This window comes from Hyla sarda, chromosome 2, assembly GCF_029499605.1.
Source record: "Hyla sarda isolate aHylSar1 chromosome 2, aHylSar1.hap1, whole genome shotgun sequence".
NCBI lineage: Eukaryota > Metazoa > Chordata > Amphibia > Anura > Hylidae > Hyla > Hyla sarda.
Genome location: NC_079190.1, coordinates 297,887,842 through 297,911,454, shown reverse-complemented (window position 1 = coordinate 297,911,454; position 23,613 = coordinate 297,887,842). Strand labels below are relative to the sequence as shown.

Genomic DNA, 23,613 nt, shown 5'->3' with positions numbered 1-23,613 from the left:
AGGTCTGTGAGAGCCAGAAATCTTGCTAGTTTGTGGGTGACCAAATACTTATTTTACCGAGGAATTTACAAAATTAATTCATTAGAAATCCTACAATGTGAATTCCTGCATTCTTTCCCCCCATTCTGTCTCTCATAGTTGAGATATACCTATGATGAAAATTACAGGCCTCTCTCATCTTTTTAAGTGAAAGATCTTGCACAATTGGTGGCTGACTAAATACTTGTTTCCCCCAGTGTATCAGCTGCTGTATGTTCCAGAAGTTCTTTTCTTTTTCAATTTCTTTTCTGTCTGACCACAGTGCTCTCTGCTGACACCTCTCGCCATGTCAGGAACTGTCCAGAGGATGAGAGGTTTGCTATGGGGATTTGCTCCTACTCTGGACAGTTCCTGAAATGGACAAAGGTGTCCGAAAAGAGCACTGTGGTCAGACAGAAAAGAAAGTAAAAAAAGAAAAGAACTTCCTGTGTAGTTTACAGCAGCTGAGCAGTACTGGAAGATTAAGATTTTTTTTAAATAGAAGTAATTTACAAATCTTTTTAACCCCTTAAGGACCACAAGTTTTTCCGTTTTTGCACTTTCTTTTTTTCCTCATCACATTCTAAAAATCATAACGTTTTCAAGGTTGCACCTACAGATTCACATGAGGGCTTATTTTTTGCGCCACCAATTGTACTTTGTAATGACATCAATCATTTCATCACAAAATTTACGGTGAACCCAGAAAAAAAATATCTTTGGGGCACAATTGACAAAAAAAACACCATTTTGTTGGGGGTTTCCGATTCTACGCAGTGCACTTTTCGGTAAAAATTACACCATATCTTTATTCTGTAGGTCCATATGGTTACAATGATACCCAATTTATATAGGTTTTCTTTATTTTACTACTTTAAAAAAATGATAACTACATGCACCAAAATAAGTATGTTTAAAATAGTCCTCTTCTGACCCCTATAACTTTTTTCATTTTCTGTATACAGGGTGGTATGAGGGCTCATTTTTTGCGCCAAGAGTTTTTATCGCTACCATGATTGTTTTGATCTGACTTTTTAATAAATTTTTATAAATTTTTTTAGGGTATACAAAGTGACCAAAAATACACAATTTTGGACTTGAGAATTTTTTTTTCTTGTACGCTATTGACCTTGCGGTTTAATTAACCTTATATTTTTATAGTTTGGACATTTACGCACGCGGCAATACCACATATGTTTATTTTTATTATGTTTATATATTTTTTATGTGGAATTTGTGAAAAGGGGGGTTGATTTAAACATTTAATAAGGAAGGGGTTAATGTATTGGTTTATTGAAACTTTTTTATTTTTTATTTTTTCCACACTTTTAGTCCCTGGAAGAATCATTTGATTCCTCATACAGATCAATGTGGTTCCATAGAACCACATTGATCTGTGTGCTCTGCACTCAATTGATAAAGCCTGGCCCTGCCAGGCTTTATCATTCACAGCGCAGCAGCTGACACAGAAACTGAGGTAAGCCCTCCGGCTACCTCAGAAGTGGATCCACCCCACTGGACCACCAGGGAGTAGTTAAAGGGTTAATAGCAGGACACAGCGACCGCCGTATGTCGACTATTAACACCAGTCCTCAGCTACAAGAATCAGCTGGGGGGCCGGCCGGTATGACGTGGACTCTAGTCAGGAGCCTGTGCCATACGCTGTTAACGGGAAAGGGACGTGTATATACATCCTTGGTCGTTAACCAGTTAACCCCTTAAGGACCCAGCCATTTTTTCACCTTAAATGGGCACTGTCATGAAGTAAAAAAATTGATATGTTGTAGTACTTAAGTACTACAACATATCTCTAATATACTTTAATTAAAAAAAGTGATTTTAAACAAGTTTAAAATCACTTTTAAATTCGGCCACTAGGGGTCGCCCTCCTAGTGGCCGAATGCATTCAGCAGTGACGTCACTACTGGATTTCGACTCATTTCAGCCTGGCAATGAGTCGAAATCCAGTCACTGCGGTGCTCGCTCCCGCCTGTCAATCAAACAGGCGAGAGCGAGCGCGCTGAAAGCTGGGGCTGCACTGCCCACTGTCAGGCTGCTCCACTAGCCTCGCGCATGGCCCCGCCCCCATTACCCTGTCCGGAGGCAGCGCGCGCACTCATTGCTGCGCTGATCCTCCGGATGGGCAAGTCTGATCTGAGGTCTTATAAGGGGAGCGGAATGTCTTCTTTTCGGGCAGTTGGAGGGAGGGGGCTGTTGCACGGCGGGGTCTGGGGGTGATGGAGTTTGGAGAGCGGAATGTTTTTTCTGGGTCGGCGGAGGGAGAAGGGTGGGGGGTGTTGCGCGGCGGGGCCTGGGGGAGCGGGATCTGTGGCAGCTGCGGCTGAGACTGTTTTCACCACAGGGTGCCTACAGTTGTTTCCCCACTACAACTCCCAGCATGCCCTGACAGCCAATAGATGTCAGGGCAGGCTGGGAGTTGTAGTGGTGAAACAGCTGGAGGCACCCTGTATAGTTGAACTAAGGGCGGAAGTCAGGCCCCCCAGCAGGCGTCAGTGACGTCATGCCTGCCGGGGAAGTCTGCCTGGTAGTGAGCACACTACCAGGCAGAAAAAAAAGCATTTTTAATATAGTAAAAAAAAATGTAAAGGCAGGGGGGGGGGGGGGGGGGGGGTTAGGGATAGATGGGCAATAGGCAGGGACAGGAAGAAAAAAAAAAAGGGATGGTGGGAGTTACCCTTTAAGGACCCGGGCATTTTTTTTGCACATCTGACCACTGTCACTTTAAGTATTAATAACTCTGGGATACTTTTACTTTTCATTCTGATTCCAAGATTGTTTTTTTGTGACGTATTCTACTTTATGTTAGTGGTAAATTTTCTGGTGAAAAATTCCACAATTTGATGAAAAATTTTTAAATTTTGAATTTTTTTTTACTTTGAAGCTCTCTGCTTGTAAGGAAAATAGACATACCAAATAAATTATATATTGATTCACATATACGATATGACTTCTTTATGTTTGCATAAAAAAGTTGACATGTTTTTATTTTTGGAAGACATCAGAGGGCTGCAAAGTTCAGCAGCAATTTTCCAATTTTTCATCAAATTTTCAAAATCTGAATTTTTCAGGGACCAGTTCGGGTTTGAAGTAGATTTGAGGGTGCCTGCTGAACGATTTCAGTAGGCATCCCGGTCCGGAATTCCCATGGTCGTACAGGTATGCCCTGGGTCCTTAAGAACCAGGGCGTTAGGGCATAGTGGGTCCTTAACGATGCTGGACGTAAATGTACGTCCTGGTGAGCTGGCACTTGACGCACCAGGACGTATATATTTACGTCCTATGCATAACCGCGAGCATCGGAGCGATGCTCGGGTCATGTGCGGCAGGTCCCGGCTGCTGATAGCAGCCAGGGACCCGCCGGTAATAGCGGACATCCACGATCGCGCGGATGTCCGCCATTAACCCCTCAGATGGCGTGATCAATACAGATCACTGCATCTGCAGCATCGCGGTCACTAAAATGAATGATCAGATCGCCTGCAGCGCTGCCGCGGCGATCCGATCATCCAGAATGGCAGAAGGAGGTCCTCTCACCTGCCTCCGCTGCCTTCCACGGCTCTTCTGCTCTGGTCTGTGATCGAGCAGACCAAAGCAGAAGTTGACCGATAATACTGATCAGTGCTATATCCTATATCGAATGATTGCTATAAATAGTCCTCTATGGGGACTATTAAAGAGTAAAAAAAAAGGAAAAAAAGTGAACCCCCCCAATAAAAACGTAAATTGTCCCATTTTCCCTATTTCACCCCCAAAAAAGTGTAAAAAAATATTTTATATACATATTTGGTATCGCCGCGTGCGTAAATATTCCGAACTATTAACTTAAAATTTTAATGATACCGTACGGTGAACGGTGCGAACGTAAAAAAAAAGTCCAAAATAGCTTTTTTATAACATTTTATTTCCAAAAAAATTTATAAAAAATGTATTAAAAGTTTTGTATAAGCAAATATGGTATCAATAAAAAGTACAGATCACGGTGCAAAAAATGAGCCCTCATACTGCTGTTTATACAGAAAAATGAAAAAGTCTTCAAAATAGGGGGATTTTAAACGTACTAATTTGGTTAAAAAGTTTGCGATTTTTTTTTAAGCGCAACAGTAATAGAAAAGTACATTATCATGGGTATCATTTTAAACATATTGACCCAAAGAATAAAGAACACGTCTTTTTTACCATAATTTGTACGGCGTGAAAACGAAACCTTCTAAAATTAGCAAAATTGTGGTTTTCTTTTTAATTTCCCCACACAAATAGTATTTTTTTTGGTTGTGCCATACATTTTATGGTAAAGTGAATGATGACATTACAACGGACAACAGCAAGCACTCATACTAGTCTGTGGATGAAAATATAAAAGAGTTATGATTTTCTGAAGGCGAGGAGGAAAAAATGTAAGCATAAAAATAAAATTGTCCTTAAGGGGTTAAGTGGTTAAAGGGGTACTCCACCCCTTGACATCTTATCCCCTATCCAAAGGATAGGGGATCAGATGTCTGATCGCGGGGGTCTAGCCGCTGGGAACCCCTGCAATCTCTCCTGCAGCACCCCCTGTCATCTGCTGCCGGGAGCGAACTTCGCAAGTCTATGGGAGGAGGTGTGGCGGCCATCACACACATGCCCATAGACTTGTATTGAGGGGGCGGGGCCATGACATCACGATACTCCGGTCCCTGAATCGCCTGTCATCAGGCATGGAGCGAAATTCACAGGGTGCTGCAGGAGAGACAGGGAATAAGATGTTTGATCGTGGGGGTCGTGCTGCTGGGAACCCCCACGATCAAACATCTAATTCCCTATCCTTTGGATAGGGGATAAGCTGTCTAGGGGCTGAGTACCCCTTTAACTTTCTGGCACCAGTTGATTTAAAAAAAAAAATTTCCACTGGAGTACCCCTTAAACCCAAATGAATATCTCTAGATAGACTTGAAATTTGCTTCATCGACCGTCCCTATCCAAGCTGACAGAGCTTGAAAGGGTCTGCGGAGAAAAGAAGAAAGAAAGAAAGCTCTGAAATTCAGGAGTGCAAACCTTGTGGCATCATATCCAAGGCTGAGGCTGGAGGCTGAAATCACTGCCAAAGGGGCTTTACCTAAGGACTGAGTAAAGGATCTGAAAACTTTTGTCAATGCAATAGTTTAGTTTTTTCCTTTCCAGTTAATTCAAAAAGTTTTCTAACATTCCTTATACTTTTGTCATTATGGGGTAATAGGTGTAATCTGATGGGGAAATACATAATGTTTTATTTTTATTAGCACAAGGCCACAACATAAGAAAGTGAAAAGAGTGAAATGGTCTGAAGACTTTCCAAATGCATTGTATTGATCCCTGAGTACCAGTCCTGCCCTTAGTCTACATCTTATACCACTAAAGATTTCATGGGTTTACATTTTTTTAACTGCTGTAGTGATCATGGCATCACTGGTTTCTTTGTGCAGTCCCCTTAGTTTGTATATAGGATAGATATGAGTTGTTTCTAGCCAAAGCCAGAAGTGAATAAAAAACACAAAAAAGGTATAATGGAAAGATTATAGTACTCTAGCATCTTTTAGGCTGTGTTTACACTGCATCAAATTATGCACCATTTTAAATTGTATACACATTTTGTTCATTCAGTATAGAAATAAAAATTTATCGAAAAATTGTGTAAAATTAAATACATCACAAAATTTTATGCAGTGTGAGCCTTGCCTTAACCATCAAGAAACCTGATAGGGTTAAAATTATAAAAATGTACGATGCACAATAACCATTGTGTATGTTTTTATATTGGCATATTCAGCACTGGAGTTATTATTCATGGTATCAAATATGGAGATTTACCCCTCAGTGTATGTTTGTCCACCATCTACATGCAGGACACAGCTCTCCTGCTTGTTGGAATATATCAATATCTTGGGCAACCTTATTTGTATTAAAGATTACATACTCAAATATATTCACATAAACAGAATATTTCACACTAAAATTCTCTTCTCTTACAGCAGTCTTGTGTCCTGTTTTATATCACATAGGATAATGTATGCAAAGCTCCCCAGGCTGCACTTTTCTGCATTACAATAGGTTTATGATGTAGTTAATCATAGCAGCTCACTATGGGATTTTACTGTATGAATGGTAAAGCATCACTTTCAAATCTTGGCACAAACATTTTCTTAGTTGAGGTGGATTTGCAAGCTGTTATAAACAGTGGATTCCTCTGGTATTAATAAAATGAATATACTTCGCTAGGGATAGCAAAGCTTTCTGCAATGTTTTTACATTTATGCTTTTTTTTTTTTTGCATTAAAGGGGCACTCCGGCCCTAACACATCTTATCCCCTATCCAAAGGATAGGGGATAAGATGTCTGATTGCAGGGGTCCCGCCACTGGGGATCCCGCAATCTGTCATTCAGCACCCACCTTTGCTCTCCGCAGCGCTGGAGGCTCCGAGTGCGCAGCGTGACGACCACAGGGCCAGAGTGTCATGACGCCTCGACCCCGCTCCCGTGTGATGTCATGCCCCGCCCCCTCAATGCAAGTCTCTGGCGGGACCTTTGCGATCTGACATCTTATCCACTATCCTTTGGTCCGGAGTACCCCTTTAAAGGTTTTTGCACTTTCTTCCAAATTTCATACCAATTAAAAAATTGCATACAAATATACTACTTGTTTTTCACCTTTAAAATATAAATCTTGTGTTCCCAAGGAATATTAAACACTTTAAGACTTTTCATGGAAAGCAAAATTTCGATTAGTACTAGGCTAGATGAAACCAAGAAACCAATATGGTTCTGCTGGCCCCTTCATTTTTTAATTGTGTTATCTAGATTTCTTCAGGGGGTTTTGTAGCTGTCTACTTCAATATTTTATCAATACTGAATATGTATTAAGCAGGTTTAAAAAAAAAAAAAAAAAAAAAAACATATCATTTCATGGCCTTTTTTGTTGTTTTTGCTCTTGGTACCTCAGCTTGTACATACATAGGTATCACTCATACCAGAGCATTTATAAGATACTGGGAGAAAATTAGGCTCTCAGGCACCCCATAACACTTTAAAGGATTTATCTAGCAGGAAGGTTTTTTTTTTTTTTTTTACAACTTTGAGGCAGGACATTGCTGCAGCCAGTAATTGGATGAGGGGCAGTTTTTTATGAATATACCAATGAGGGATTTCAGTGCAATGGGGACGTTAATTTACCCTTTGGTGACCCAAGCTGCCTGCTGCTGACCTTGGTGAGTACTATGGTTTTAACATTCCGTGCAAGTTAGACCAATGAGGAATTTCAGTGCAATGGGGATGTTAATTTACCCTTTGGTGACCCAAGCTGCCTGCTGCTGACCTTGGCGAGTACTATGGTTTTAACATTCCGTGCAAGTTAGATTTTCTGTTTGCCCTGGATACAAGAGATCCCTAGCAGTCAGGACAAAGAACAGAAAATGACTCTGCAGATGCAGATTTTTGTTGCCCTATAACTGTTTTCTTCTGTATAACTGGCTGTATGAGGCACAGTTATCCTCCTTTGCGTATATATATATTGTGGCTCACATCTAAACTCCTTCAAGTGCCAAGGAGACGTTGCTGAGCTCAGCTTCCAGCACAAAGTCTTGTATGTCAGTCTGTCAAGGAAGTGAGGGATAAGGGAGGGAGGAGGCATGCATCCTGTAGCTAAGCAACATCTATTGGACACTACAGCTTTGAACATAATATAGAGCTCAAAGCTGTGCTTTTGCTCACATTCGCCGTGATCTGTAAAGGAAAATTCTTACTTTATTCTGACGCCAGGCAACAGTCTGATGGGCCGGCCAACTCCCGCAGCGGCACGCCTTCTCTCCGCCCCTAGCATGGAGGATGCAGGATCAGCATGATTGACGTGCAACACTCCATGCTAGGAGCAGAGAGGAGACTGGGAGGGGGCAAGCCACTGCGGGAGTCGGCTGGGCCCATCAAACTGTTGCTCGATGTGAAGTAAAGCACCTGCTCTATGCAATGGTAAATGCACCTCTGTACCTTTAGGAAGGTGACAGTTGCGCTTTAAAGTGCCCATACATTTTAAAGCGTTACGGTCATTAAAAAAAATATATTTTTTTATTAATACTTCTTTAAAAACTAAGCATTTTTCGAATATACTTTATTAAAAATATTTGATTGCTAAAAAAGTGAAAATTAAATAAAATAAAATAAAAATCCGCTAGGGGTCTTTGTCTCTTTAATTTTGCAAACCTTTTGGTCCTAACAACAAGATATTTTGTCCCTGGGGTTGTGGTTATCTCCCTGCACCCTCCACAGAGCAGTGTATGATCCAGCTTTCACCAGTGAGACCCCTGTAAGACAACTTGCAGTCTTTTCAGAAGAGGAGCATTTCCATGCACAATGAAGAGCAATGCAAGGTGCTAAATTATTATTTATATGTAAATTGTTTCTCTTTGGTCATTTTATGAACTTATTTCTACACATTAGGTTCCACATGGCTGCAATAGAGTTATAAAAAAGTATTATTTTTAGGCAAAAAGTTTTGTGATCATAAAAATGTTTGTTCAGACCTCATAATATGGGAAGGGGAGGAAAGGCACTCCTGAGGAAATGCCTCCAGCCTTCAGGAGAAGTGCAAGCAGAGTGAGCTATGTAATACAGGGCCTTGCAAAAGTATTTCCCCCCCCCCCTTGACTTTTTTCGTATTTTGGTGCCTCACAACCTGGAATTAACATGGATTGTTTGAGGATTTTGATTTACAGCACCTACCCACAACTTTGAAGATGCATTTTTTTTTTGTATTTATTGTGAAGCAAACAACAAATAGGACAAAATAACAGAAAAAGTAAATGTGCATAACTATTCACCCCCCCCCCCCCCCTAAATTCAATACTTTGTAGAGCCACCTTTTGCGGCAATCACAGCTCCAAGTCTCTTTAGATAAGTCTCTGAGGTTGCCACATCTTTTCACTGAGATTTTTGCCCATTCCTCCTTGCAAAACTGCTCTAGCTCCTTCAAGTTGGATGGTTTGCGCTTGTGAACAGCAATTTTTAAAGGACAACTGCAGCGGAAAACACTTATCCCCTATCCACAGGATAGGGGATAAGTGTTTGATCACGGTGGGTCAGAGCACTGCAACCCCCTGCAATTTCCTAAATGGGGCCCCGGCATTAGCTCTCAGTGTCGACCTGAGAGGTCGGCGTTTATGCCACCTCCCCGCCCTGTCCCTATACAGTTCATAAGAACCCTGCCTTTCTGCCTCTCCCATAGAACTACATGGAGGAGGCGTGTCGGCCGCCGCGTCATGCTGCAGCCGGCACGCCTCATGCACGGGAGAGCCGTGGCCCCATGCAGGAGATCGCCGTCAGACTTATAGGACATCTGCAAACACTTATCCCCTACTCACAGGATAGAGGATAAGTGTTTTATTGCGGGGCGTCCGAACGTTGGGACCCCCCGCGTTCAAACACTTATGCTCTATCCTGTGGATAGGGGATAAGTGTTTTCCGCTGCAGATGTCCTTTAAGTCTGACCACAGATTTCTTTGACTAGGCCATTCCAACACATTTACATGTTTCCCCTTAAACCACTCAAATGTTGCTTTAGCAATGTGATTGGGGTCATTGTCCTGCTGGAAGGTGAACCTCTGTCCTAGCCTCAAATCATGCACAGAGTGGTACAGGTTTTGCTGAAGATTATCCCGGTATTTAGCACCATCCATCTTTACCTCATCTCTGACCAGTTCCCCAGTCCCGGCTTTTGATGGTGTTCTTTGGGTGATATGATGTGTTGGGTTTGTGCCAGACATAACGTTTTCTTTGATGACCAAAAAGTTTAATTTTAGTCTCATCAGACCAGAGTACCTTACTCCATACATTTTGGGAGTCTCCCACATGCCTTTTTGCAAACTCAAAACATGCCTTTTTGTTTTTAGCTGAAAGTAATGGCTTTCTTCTGGCCACTCTACCATACTCTATGGAGCGTACGGCTTATTGATTTCCTATGTACAGAAACTCCAGTCTCTGCTGTGGAACTCTGCAGCTCCTCCAGGGTTACCTTAGGTCTCTGTGCTGCCTCTCTGATAAATGCCCTCCTTGCCCAGTCCGTGAGTTTTGGTGGGCGGCAGTCTCTTGGCAGGTTTGCTGTTGTGCCACATTCTTTCCATTTGGTTATGATAGATTTGATGGTGCTCCTGGGGATCATCAAAGATTTGGATATTTTTTATAACCTAACCCTGACTTGAACTTCTCAACAGCATTGCTCCTTACTTGTTTGGAGAGTTCCTTGGTCTTCATGGCAGTGTTTGGTGACTTATGCATCTTGCTTAGGTGTTGCAGCCTCTGTGGCCTTTCAAAAAAGGTGTGTTTATGTAATGACAGATCATGTGACACTTAGATTGCACACAGGTGGACATCATTTCACTAGCTATGTGACTTCTAAAGGTAATTGGTTGCACCAGAGCTTTTTATGGGCTTCCTAACAAAGTGGGTGAATACATACACACATGCCAATTTTCTGTTTTCTATTTCTAAACAATAGTTTTTATATATTTTTCTCATTTCACTTCACCAACTTAGACTATTGTATTCTGATCCATTACATAAAATTCAGATTACCAAAACATTGAATTGAAGGCTGTAATGTACCAAAATATGAGAAAAGTCAAGGGGGTGAATACTTTTGCAAGGCACTGTACGTAGATCAAAATGTATCTTACATATAAAACATTCAAATTATTATGCTTACAGGTCTTAGGACACAATTACTACAATGACTTGAGCATTTTTTCTCTTAATAATGACAGTAGCACTTTAACCTCTTAAGGGGTACTCCGCTGAAAAACGTCTTTTCTTAAATCAACTGGTGCCAGAAAGTTAAACAGATTTGTAAATTACTATTACAAAATCTTAATCCTTCCAGTACTTATCAGCTGCTGTATACTACAAAGGAATTTATTTTTGATTTTCTTTTCTGTCTGACCACAGTGCTCTCTGCTGACACCACTGTTCATTTTAGGAACTGTCCAGAGTAGAAGCAAATCCCCATAGCAAACCTCTCTTGCTCTGAACAGTTCCTGACATGAATAGAGGTGTCAGCAGAGAGCACTCTGGTCAGACAGAAAGAAGATTCAAAAAGAAAAGAACTTCCTTTGTGGTATAGAGCAGCAGATAACTACTGGAAGGATCAAGATTTTTTAATAGAAGTAATTTAGAAAAGTTAATTTAAAAGAAAATGTTTTCCAGTGGCATACCCCTTTAAGGACCCAGCTCATTTTCACCTTAAGGACCCATGCATTTTTGCACATCTGACCACTGTCACTTTAAGCATTAATAACTCTGGGATGCTTTTACTTTTCATTCTGATTCCGAGATTTTTTCGTGATCTATTCTACTTTGTTAGTGGTAAATTTTTGTCGATACATGCATCATTTCTTGGTAAAAAGAAAAAAAAATCCAAAATGTGATGAAAAATTTGAATATTTTGCATTTTTTTTACTTTGAAACTCTCTGCTTATAAGGAAAATGGACATCCCAAATAAATTATATATTGATTCACATATACAATATATCTAATTTATGAATCCTAAAGTTGACATGTTTTTACTTTTGGAAGACATCAGAGGGCTTCAAAGTTCAGCAGCAATTTTCCAATTTCCCCCCCACAGGTGTTTGACAAATTTCCGCTAAAGTTCGACATGAAAATGGAAAATTAGATTTTTTCACTAAAATGCTGGTATTACCCCAAATTTTTCATTTTCACAAGGGGTAATAGGAGAAAAAGCCTCTCAAAATTTGTAACACCATTTCTGAGTAACGAAGTACCCCGTAAGTGCTCTGCGGGCAAACTACAATGCTCAGAAGAGAAGGAGTGCCATTGAGCTTTTGGAGAGATAATTTGGTTGGAATAGAAGTCGGGGGCCAGTTTTATTCCTATTTCCCCCTTTTTTTTTTTCATTTTCGCATCCAAATTTTTCAAAATTCGTCAAACACCTGTGGGATGTTAAGGCTCAATATACACCTTGTAATGTTCCATGAGGGGTGTAGTTAACAAAATGTGGTCACATGTGGGTATTTATTGTTTTGTGTTATGTCAGAACCACTGTAAAATCAGCCACACCTGTGCAATTCACCAATTTAGACCTCAAATGTACATGGTGCGCTCTCACTTCTGAGCCATGTTGTGCGCCCGCAGAGCACTTTGCGTCCACATATGGGATATTTCCATACTCAGTAGAAATTGCGTTACAAATTTCGGGGGTATTTTTTTTCCTTTTACCGCTTGTGAAAATGAAAAGTATGGGGAAACACCAGCATATTAGTGTAAAAAATTAAAATTACACTAACATGTTGGTGTAGACCCCAACTTTACCTTTTCATTAGGGGTAAAAGGAGAAAAAGCCCCGCAAAATTTTTAACGCAATTCCTCCCGAGTACGGATATACCCCATATGTGGCACTAAACTGTTGCCTTAAAATACGACAGGGCTCCAAAGCGAGAGAGTGCCATGCGCATTTGGGGCCTAAATTAGCCACCAAAATATCCTATGGTAGGGTTTCCCAAACAGGGTGTCTCCAGCTGTTGCAAAACCCCCAGCATGCCTTGACAGTCAGTGGCTGTCAGGCAATACTGGGAGTTGTTGATTTTCAACAGCTGGGTGCTCCGTTTTGGAAACAGTGGCGTACGAGATGATTTTTTATTTTTTGGAGGGGGGGTAACTGTGTTAGGGCTATGTGTATATGTAGTGTTTTCCTTTTTATTTTGTGCAGAAAACTCGCTGTAAACCCCCGCCCGTGTTAATGTACACTGTACATTCACATTGGGGGGGGGGGGGGGAGTCAAACGTCCAGCTCTTGCAAAAATACAACTCTCAGCATGCCCTTTGGCTTTCCGTGCATGCTGGGAGTTGCAGTTATGCAACAGCTGGAGGCACACTGGTTGCAAAACACTGTTTGTTACTTAACTCAGTGTTTCGCAAACCAGGGTGCCTACAGCTGTTGTAAAACTACAACTCCCAGCATGTACGGTCTGTCTGTGCATGCTGGGAGTTGTAGTTTGCAACAGCTGGAGGCACACTGGTTGCGAAACACTGAGTTAGGTAACAAACTCAGTGTTTTGCAACCAGTGTGCCTTCAGCTGTTGCAAAACTACAACTCACAGCATGCATTGACAGCAGAAGGGCATGCTGGGAGCCGTAGTTATGCAACAGCTAGAGTCACACTACTACATCGCCCAGCATGCCCTTTGGCTGTTTGTGCATGCTGGTTATTGCAGTTATGCAACAACTGGAGGCACACTTTTTCATAGAAAAAAAAGTGCCTCCAGCTGTTGCATAACTACAAAGCCCCAGCATGCACAAACAGCCAAAGGGCATGCTGGGAGTTGTAATTTTGCCACCAGCTGTTGCAAGACTACAACTCACTGCATGCCCTTTGGCTGTTTATGCTGGGAGTTGTTGCTTAGCAACTGCAGGAGGCGAACAACTCGCCATTGAGGATGCTGCTACCGCCACCCGGGAGCCTCCACCGATGCCGCCCACTCCAGGGACCCTCCACATCGATGCCAGGGACCCCCACCTTCCACCTTTCCCGATGGACAGGTAAGGGACCCTTGACTTGCCCGATCACCTCCCAGCAGGCTCAGTGAATGATCGGTTGTTCCGACCGATCAGTCTCGTGATCATGAGGTGGCCCCCGTGCCACCTCACTCCCGCTGTTAAAGGGTCACCGGAGACCCAATTGACCCTGAATCGCCGCTAATCGCCGGTCTGAATTGACTGTTGATTTGCGGCGATTTCAGCAGGCATCCCGGTCTCGTCTCCGCACGGGGAGCAGTGGGGACCGGAATTCCCACAGGCGTACAGGTACACCCTGGGTCCTTAAGTGCCAGGGCGTACCTATACACCCTGGGTCCTAAAATAGGCACTGTCAGATTGCTTTCATAAAAAAAAATAATCTGTATTTCATGCTGAAAAAGCCAGTCAAAGAACTGACCCTCCACCCCCCCCACCTGCCTCCTGGGATACATAGTAGTCCTACTGTGTCCACTTGTCAATCACTTCATGATTGACAGGTCTGCAGGTCTAAAGCTGCTGCTTGCGTGCTCCTGTGCAGAGAAGGGGGGGGGGCAGAAGCACAGGCTCCCTCACTGTCTGCTGTGTGAAGAGATGGGGGGAGGGGCGGAAGCACACTGCTGCCATAAGGCTAGGATTCCACTTAGTTTTTTCTCTGGCAGTTTTTGGAAAACTGCCACTGCAGTTTTTGAGCCAAAGTCATAAGTGGATCCATAAGGGAGGAGAAGTGTAAGTCCTTCCTTTATATGTCCTATTCCTTTTGAATACACTTCTTGCTTTGGCTCAAAAACTGCAGTGGCAGTTTTCAAAAAACTGCCAGAAAAAAAAACAAGTGGAATCCTAGCCTGACTGAGCAGTAGACAGAAGTCTGAATGGAGGATTTCTTTGTTTAAAAAGTAAGTGTACGTGCATGTATATATATTTGTGTCTGGATACATATGTATGTGTATATATCTGTGAATATATTAAATTAGCTGTTGCAGAACTACAACTCCCAGCATGCCTGCACAGTCAAATGACGTGTGGGCATGCTGGGAGTTGTTGTTTTGCAACAAGTGGAGGAACACAGCCTGCAGCAACACTGCTGTAAATCTAAGTTTTCCCCCATCATATGCCTCCAGCTGCTGCAAAACTAAAACTCAAAGGATGTGTGGGCATGCTGGGAGATGTAGTTTTGCAAAAGCTGTGTGTGTGTGTAAAGTGTGTATAGCATAAAACCAGAAAGGAAAGGGTTACTGCTCCCAGAGCAGTGAGGGAGGGGGACTGGTCATCACAGTGAGGACCCGCCCCCCTGCTGTAAATGAAAAGTACTTTCACTTTGCAATCACTCCAAGTAAATAAAGTGAATTCTAAGAGGAATATTGGTCATAGACACATAAAGATTATGGGGGGAATTTATCATTTTATGTAGAGTGTTTTTGCGTCTTTTTTTTGCGCAAAATCTGATAGAATTCTTCATAGCCATAGAGCACTTTCTACTGTAGAATCATCAAATTTATTAACTGCAATTTTTTTTTTAAACGCAAAAAAATGTGCAAAAGCACTTTTCTTGCGCAAAAATACACCACTTCCGAGGACACGTATCAAAGTGTTAGAAAGCATCTGAAAAATTGAAATTATTTTGGGACAGTTAGGACTTCTACTCCCATCATGGACATACTCTGTCCATGATGGGAGTTATAGTCCAGGGTCTGAGGGGCAGATTGCAGTAGGTCATTCTCGTGAGACCTACTGCAATCCCCAGCCTAAATAACACCAGCCTGTTACCGCCTAGGCACAGAAGTGCCATTTTTGACATTCCTGGCCTGTTCGTACCGGCTCTTCCTGGTACCCCTGTGGCGGTGGGTACCGGGGTAATAATTGGGGGTTAGTGCTAACTGATTTTGGGGCTAACGCTAAGCCCCGGCTTAGTAATGGACTCTGTATACAAGACGGCTTCCACTACTAAGCCTGAAAATTCAATTATAAAAAAAAAAACATATTGAAAAAAAAATGTATTTAAAAAAACACTCCCCCACAGCCATCGTTAACCCTTTTATTGACTTTTTTTTTTTAAAAAACGCTGTTCATCATGGCAATCCACCGAATCTGACGTAGTCCGCCACATTCACATATCTATAATGAGAAAAAAACAAAAACTAAAACTACAACCATTTCTGTGATTTCTACTCAGCAAAAAGCTGGTGTGAAATTTTTGATGTAAATTGGACTCTCACCCCTTTGAAAATATCATGTAAAGCAGACAATATACGTGGTCATGCCCACTTTTACAAAACTGACATGAACAGTGTAAACTGCGGCACAAAACTCTTTGAAAATCTAGTCGATTACTTTTCACGCCAATTTTTTTTTGGGGCGCAAAATTCTTTGCGAATCTGCCCCTTGGTGTACTTTATAAAGATTTATGATTTTACTATTCTGCAGAGTTTTGTTTGGCGCACACTGCTGCTCCATCACTTCTAGCTATGTGAACAGTGTACAGCGGGAAAATGCCACAAAATTTATCAAAGGAGTGCACAACCTTTTGTAAATCTTGAGCAAGAGTGTAAATTAGACAAGCAGTGTAAAGGGGTAGATCTGTGTCTACAATAGACACCTAATGATAAATCTCCCCCTATATGCACATGATCAGGATGAGATACTGTGCAACATATAATAGTTTTTGTTTTTTGGGTGATCTGACAGGTACGCTTTAAGTTTGCTGTTTGTTCAGCCATGAGTTATCTCTTATAGCCTCCCCCATACATACAGACGTGGACAAAGACAAAAAAACACAATGCTTGCTGAAAAAACTTGGAACTGACAATTATAATTTTACTAAAATTTAACTGACATTACTTTTGTATTATGCTTCAACAAAATAATTTTGAAAAACAAAATAATCAAACTGACTTGGACAAAAATAATGGTTCCCTAAACTTATTCCGCTCCTTCAGATGTTTAATAGGATTCAGATCAGGACTCATAGAAGGCCACTTCAGAATAGTCCAATGTTTTTAGCTGTATGTTTCTGAAGCAATCTGGTTGCTATGGGCAACTGGTCTACTTTTCCTCTGCACAGGTTTCAATAAATCTCCCCCATTATCCTGTTGGATGACTGATGACCTGCTACTAAGAGCAAGCTTCCTGACCATGGGCAGCACAAAAAGATCTGTCCAAAGGACATTCTCCCAGAAGCTTTGCTGCTTGTCCTTGTGACAAATGAGACAAAACTGGAAAATTGGACTTATATGAGCCCTGATCTGAATCATGTTGAACATCTGTGGAAGGAGCTAAAACATGTAGTCTGAAGAGGGCACCCCTCAAACCTGAGATAGCTGGACAGTGGGCCAAGATACCTGTAGACAAGTGCAGAAGTCTCATTGAGAGTTACAGAAATCGCTTCATTGTAGTGCCTGCCTCAAAATATTGTGCAACCAAATATTACGTTTAATGAACCATCATTTTTGTCCAGGACAGTTTTATTTGATGGACATTTGTTTGTTTTTTTTCAACCTTTTGAGCTATGTTAATATGTGTATGGGCACCTTAGGATTTACTATGGGCAATGACAGGCAGTGAGACATCTGCCCATTCTTGAATTCCTTAACATTTTCTAGGATATGACAAGGAGTGCATTAAATGGTGGCCGTCGCCCTTATACTTTTCACGAAAACTGAGGGTTCTGTGTGTTGTTCATAGATTTAGTTCTGTTTTTGCACCTCAACGATGTTGCTAGGTTGATACCACTGAGGCCCCTTTGTATAGCTTAATAACATTTAACAAAAAAAAACAAATACTTTTTATATTGTCAGTCATCTCCTGTAGGGCATAAATTTGCTAAAATTGTTATTTTATTGAATGATACTGTACTATAAACTCACTGAAATCAAAGCTTTCTTTTCCAAATACCGGAGACTTCTGCTTTTAAAGCACAAGCTTTGTGTTTAATTACCCAAACAAAATTGCATAAATATGAATGAGCGCTAATGGTAGTAGCTTGGCGTGGTGGTAGGCAAAACAAACTGATTTCTAAATGATTTGTAAAGAAAATGAGGAGTGAGAGTAGCTATTAGGTTTTAAACACTCTTAAATGATAATGTGGTCATCCATCCATCAAGATGGAAAGTTGGAAACTGAGGGATAACGATATGAAATGCCTTGCCTAAAGATGTGAATGATCTTAATGTTTTAAGTACGTATTACAGGCATTGTTACACGATGTCCTACTGTGGTATATGCAGAAATGTATATAATTTGAGAATTTTGGTTTGCTTAAATTGGTTTTACAAGCCTCCATTTGTTTTTTTTCTCATAATTTATGCACTAAGAATCGTGCATCTGTAGTTCTTTTCTTTCTGTCAAAAAAGATCTAGATCGAGACCTAGACAACCCCAGTTAAAATCGATGAGATCCATCAGAATTTGCAGGTATCTGTTTAAATATAGGTCTGGGATAGCTGTAATAGCCATTATAAAGAGAAAGGGGTACAAAATTTAGCAATGTGAAAAAAGGCACAGCAACACTCAATCCAACCGGAAACACCAGGTAGAATATACTTGTGGGGCGCATGTGGGAGGTGTCAGATAGAAACACCAAACCTCCCACACACCTGATGGCCAAGTCCACATATTAAATCCACATTAATTCTCCATCCAAATAGATGTCTAAAATAGAAGGGCGCTACTGGGGTCCCTAAATCCACTACATCAATGGTTGGAATAATAATGCAAAAAAAATAAAAATTTGCAAACCATATAGGGGATAACTTACTCCAATGTGAGGAGATTTAGAACCTATTTTACCTCTCCACCCCCAGGTTAGCCTCCAAAGATGTTTACCAACACTCATTTCGGAGATTTAGTAGAAATACCTTCTTCAGGCACTGTACAGTAGTCACGGAGGCTGAACTATGTTTTTATTCATTATAACTGTGACTGGAATCTGTCTAATAATGATCAGCCACTGCAAAAGTAGTTTGTATCTGTATGAGTGACTCCCATTTGTCCCCATTGACTCATGGAGAGAAGCCTGATTATGAATATTGTTTCACTTCCACAGCACAGCAGACTGTACAAGTGCAGCCGGAGAAGTGTCATATGCCATATCATTTTTCTTTTTCTTAAATAAATATCAACATTTTTATAAAAATCGATCTTTTTTTTTTAATTTTTTTTATTTTTTTTTTAGCAAAAACAAATATCTATTCACTCAACATTTACACTGACCAAACTTAAAAAATGCCATAATAATATGGCTGTGAAGAACAGCATCAGAAACTGTAATATAAATATTTTTGTATTTACAGGCTTACCTATGGGATAATAATAAGGATGTGGTAGAATGGCTGGAGAAACAATTGACTGAAGAGGAGGGGACCCGGTCTGTTGTTGATGAAAATATCAAATACATTTCTAGAGATTATATCCTAAAACAAATTCGCAGGTAACATGATTGAATCACTATTACAAGTCATTATACAGTTTAAATTGTGTATAATTCTGAAAGAATTGTAAAGCTTATACACTGCTCAAATAATTGAGCAATAAATATGCTTTAAAGGGGTACTCCAGTGGAAAACTTTTTTTTAATCAACTGGTGCCAGAAAGTTAAACAGATTTGTAAATTACTTCTATTAAAAAATCTTAATTCTTCCAGTACTTATTAGCTGCTGAATACCACAGAGGAAATTCTTTTCTTTTGGAGCACAGTGCTCTTTGCTGACATCTCTGTCCATTTTAGGAACTGTCCAGAGCAGCATATGTTTTCTATGGGTATTTTCGCCTACTCTGGACAGTTCTTAAAATAGACAGAGATGTCAGCAGAGAGCACTGTGGTCATGATGTCAGCAGAGAGCTCTGTGTTCCAAAAAGAAAATAATTTCCTCTGTAGTATTCAGCAGCTAATAAGTACTGGAAGGATTAATATTTTTTAATAGAATAAATTTACAAATCTAGTAATAAAAAACGAATATGTGCAGCTCACAATTTATTAGCCGAGGTATAATGATTATACACCCACACCCAGGTGTGACATAAATACAAGAGAAAAGAAAAAATATAAATCATCACCTCAAGGCTAATACCAGGCAAAACCTGATACATTATATAATGTAAAAATATAAAAAGAAGAGGATTGTGCTTCAATTTTATTATAAAGAATTGCAAAATGTATTAAAATACATATACTGATAAAATGCAATATATTAATATATTAAACCTGCTTCCACAGGGCCCTTGTGGAAAGGTAGTAATGTCCCGCACTTGAATTGTAAGATTTCACTGGTGTATTCAATAATCCGGAATTTGATAGTTCGGAATATTATGTACACAGTTCACAATACAATATGTATTGGTTAATGTATCCCAGTCCATACAAATCAATTGATATGTAGTTGGATGTATAATTACTAGCTGAAGATATTGTCCCAGCAGGCTGGTATTCTCAGATGTGCACTCGGACCGATGTCTGCATAAGCTGATAGGGAGCGCTGGCGTGCACCTCTGCGGTAGGTCTGCCTGCCACAGACCCTGCATATGCTGCTCCGATGGTGAAGATAGTAGAGGTAGTAAAGGTAGCAACTTTCACGTGTCCAAGTACGGACCTCGGGGAATCCGGTGGTGTCTGACGTCAATAGCAGGGTAAGCGGGCTGACGAATAGGCTTGGTGCAACGGGCTGGATACAGAAAGGCTGCAGCTGTTGCAAAAGGTAAATGCCGAACCTTCGATTTAATGCGGACTTGCAGAATCACAATGATGCGTTTATGGTGCGTTAAAATCAAAGCTAGACACATTTCAGGGCTCTTCAGTTCAGAACGTCCCTTTCCTCAGTCGTTCTGAACAGATAAAAGCCCTGAAACATGTCTAGCTTTGATTTTAACGCACCATAAACGCATCATTGTGGTTCTGCAAGTCCGCATTAAATCGAAGGTTCAGCATTTACCTTTTGCAACAGCTGCAGCCTTTCTGTATCCAGCCCATTGCACCCAGCCTATTTGTCAGACGTCACCGGATTCCACGAGGTCCGTACTTGGACACCTGCAAGTTGCTACCTTTACTACCTCTACTATCTTCACCATCGGAGTGGCATATGCAGGGTCTGTGGCAGGCAGACCAGCCGCAGAGGTGCACGCCAGCGCTCCCTATCAGCTTATGCAGACATCAGTCCGAGTGCACATCTGAGAATACCAGCCTGCTGGGACAATATCTTCAGCTGGTAATTATACATCCAACTACATATCCATTCATTTGTATGGACTGGGATACATTAACCAATACATATTGTATTGTGAACTGTGTACATAATATTCCGAACTATCAAATGCCGGATTATTGATTACACCAGTGAAATCTTACAATTCAAGTGCGGGACATTACTTCCTTTCCAGAAGGGCCCTGTGGAAGCAGGTTTAATATATTAATATATTGCATTTTATCAGTATATGTATTTTAATACATTTTGCAATTCTTTATCATAAAATTGGAGCACAATCCTCTTCTTTTTATATTTTTACATTAATATCATGTATCAGGTTTTGCCTGGTATTAGCCTTGAGGTGATGATTTATATTTTTTCTTTTCTCTTGTAATTTACAAATCTGTTTAACTTTCTGGCACCAGTTAATTAAAAAAAATAAAGTTTTCCACCGGAGTACCCCTTTAAGGTTGTAATATACTGCATGCCCTTAGTATTTTAATGCAGGAACACAGCAGGAAAGGGAAGTGTATTATGTTAATTTGCACAAAATGACATAAATTTTGTTTACACTGACCACAGGTCCACTTTTTAGAGAATATGTCAGCTGCAGCAGATAGATGTTCGTTAAGTTCCTTCTTTGTTAACCACTAGAGAGTCAAACTGGTAGTGCCGAGCCAGAGCAGCATGCCTTCTCCTCCTACCCTGCTTTTTTTTTTTTTTTTTATACTGATTGCTGTACAGGGCTCTTTGCTGGAAGCCCAACACTCTATATCAGGGGTGCTCAACTATTTTTAGTGAGGGTCCGCTTTTCCAGGTCTGCCATCCAGTGAAGCTGAACGCTAAGGCCTGGTTAACAAATAGTGGCCTCAGTGCCATGAAGGAAAGAGCAAACGAGCTACTGAAGTGTGGAGGATTTATGACCTGAATACTGCCACACAATGTGCCCCTGAATATAATACTGCTGCACAATGTGCCCCTGAATATAATACTGCCACACACTGTACACCTGGTACATTACTGCCACACACTGTACACCTGGTATATTACTGCCACACACTGTACATCTGAAAATAATTCTGCCACACACTGCAAACCCTGAATATAATACTGCCACACACTTAACACCTCTGATATATTACTGCCACATACTATGCCCCTGGTATTTTACTGCCACATACTATGCCCCTGGTATTTTACTGCCACACACTATTCCCCTGCAATATTACTGCCACACGCTATGCCCCCAAATACATTTTCGACAAATACTGTGCCCTGTAACGACTAATTGTATCTCTGTGCCCCAAATAATTGATGCCACTGTGCTACACAAAATTAATGATGCCACTGTGACCCCAGAATTAACGATGCCACTGTGCTGCACAAAATTAATGATTCCACTGTGCCCCCAGAATTAATGATGCCACTGTGCCCCCAGAATTAGTTATGCCTCTGTGCCCCCAGAATTAGTTATGCCTCTGTGACCCCAGAACTAATGATGCCACTGTGCCGCACAGAATTAATGATGCCGCTGTGCCCCCAGAATTAGTGATGCCACTGTGCCCCCAGAATTAATAATGCTGCTGTGCCCCCAAAATTAATGATACCACTGTGCCCCCCAGAATTAATGATGCCGCTGTGCCGCACAGAATTAATGATTATACTGTGCCCCCAGAATTAATGATGCCACTGTGCCCCCAGAATTTATGCCACTGTGCCCCCAGAATTTATTATGCTACTGTGCCCCCAGAATGAATGATGCCACTGTGCCCTCAGAATTAATGATGCCACTGTGCCCCCAGAATTAATGATCCCGTTGTGCCCCCAGAATTAATTATGCCGCTGTATCCCCAGAATTAATGATGCTGCTGTGCCCCCAAAATTAATGATGCCACTGTCCCCCCCCCCCCAGAATTAATGATGCCACTGTGCCCCCAGAATTAATGATCCCGCGGTTCCGCACAGAATTAATGATGCCACTGTGCCCCCAGAATTAATGATGCCACTGTGCCCCCAGAATGAATGATGCCACTGTGCCCTCAGAATTAATGATACCACTGTGCTACACAAAATTAATGATGCCACTGTGCCCCCAAAATTTGTGATGCCACTGTTCTACACAAAATTAATGATGCCACTGTGCCCCCAGAATTAACAATGCCACTGTGCTGCACAAAATTAATGATGCCACTGTGCCCCCAGAATTAATGATGCCACTGTCCCCCCCAGAATTAATGATGCCACTGTGCCCCCAGAATTTATGCCACTGTGCCCCCAGAATGAATGATGCCACTGTGCCCTCAGAATTAATGATACCACTGTGCTACACAAAATTAATGATGCCACTGTGCCCCCAAAATTAGTGATGCCACTGTTCTACACAAAATTAATGATGCCACTGTGCCCCCAGAATTAACAATGCCACTGTGCTGCACAAAATTAATGATGCCACTGTCCCCCCCAGAATTAATGATGCCACTGTGCCCCCAGAATTTATTATGCCACTGTGACCCCAGAATTTATTATGCCACTGTGCCCCCAGAATGAATGATGCCACTGTGCCCCCAGAATTAATTATGCCAATGTGCCCCCAGAATTAGTTATGCTGCTGTGACCCCAGAATTAATGATGCCACTGTGCTGCACAAAATTAATGATGCCACTGTGCCCCCAGAATTAATGATGCCGCTATGCCTCCAAAATTAGTGATGCAGCTGTGCCCGCAGAATTAATGATGCCACTGTCCCCCCAAAATTAATGATGCTACTGTTCCCCCAGAATTAATGATGCCACTGTGCCCCAGAATTAATGATGCCACTGTGCAACCAGAATAAGCGATGCCACTGTGCCCCCAGAATTAATGATCCCGCTGTGCC

At 41.3% G+C, this 23,613-nt stretch overlaps 1 protein-coding gene across 2 annotated transcripts in view; it reads left to right on the top strand.

Annotated features, from left to right (window-relative positions):
- Positions 1 to 23,613, top strand: part of ACACA (acetyl-CoA carboxylase alpha) — a 403,267-nt gene that overhangs the window by 370,886 nt on the left and 8,768 nt on the right. For both annotated transcript variants that reach the window (XR_008888830.1, XM_056557545.1), the window contains exon 54: positions 18,852 to 18,988. Coding sequence is in view for 1 of the 2 variants with exons in the window: in XM_056557545.1 (XP_056413520.1) it covers positions 18,852 to 18,988 (137 nt within the window). In the remaining variant the exon portion in view is untranslated. The remainder of the gene's footprint in view (positions 1 to 18,851; positions 18,989 to 23,613) is intronic.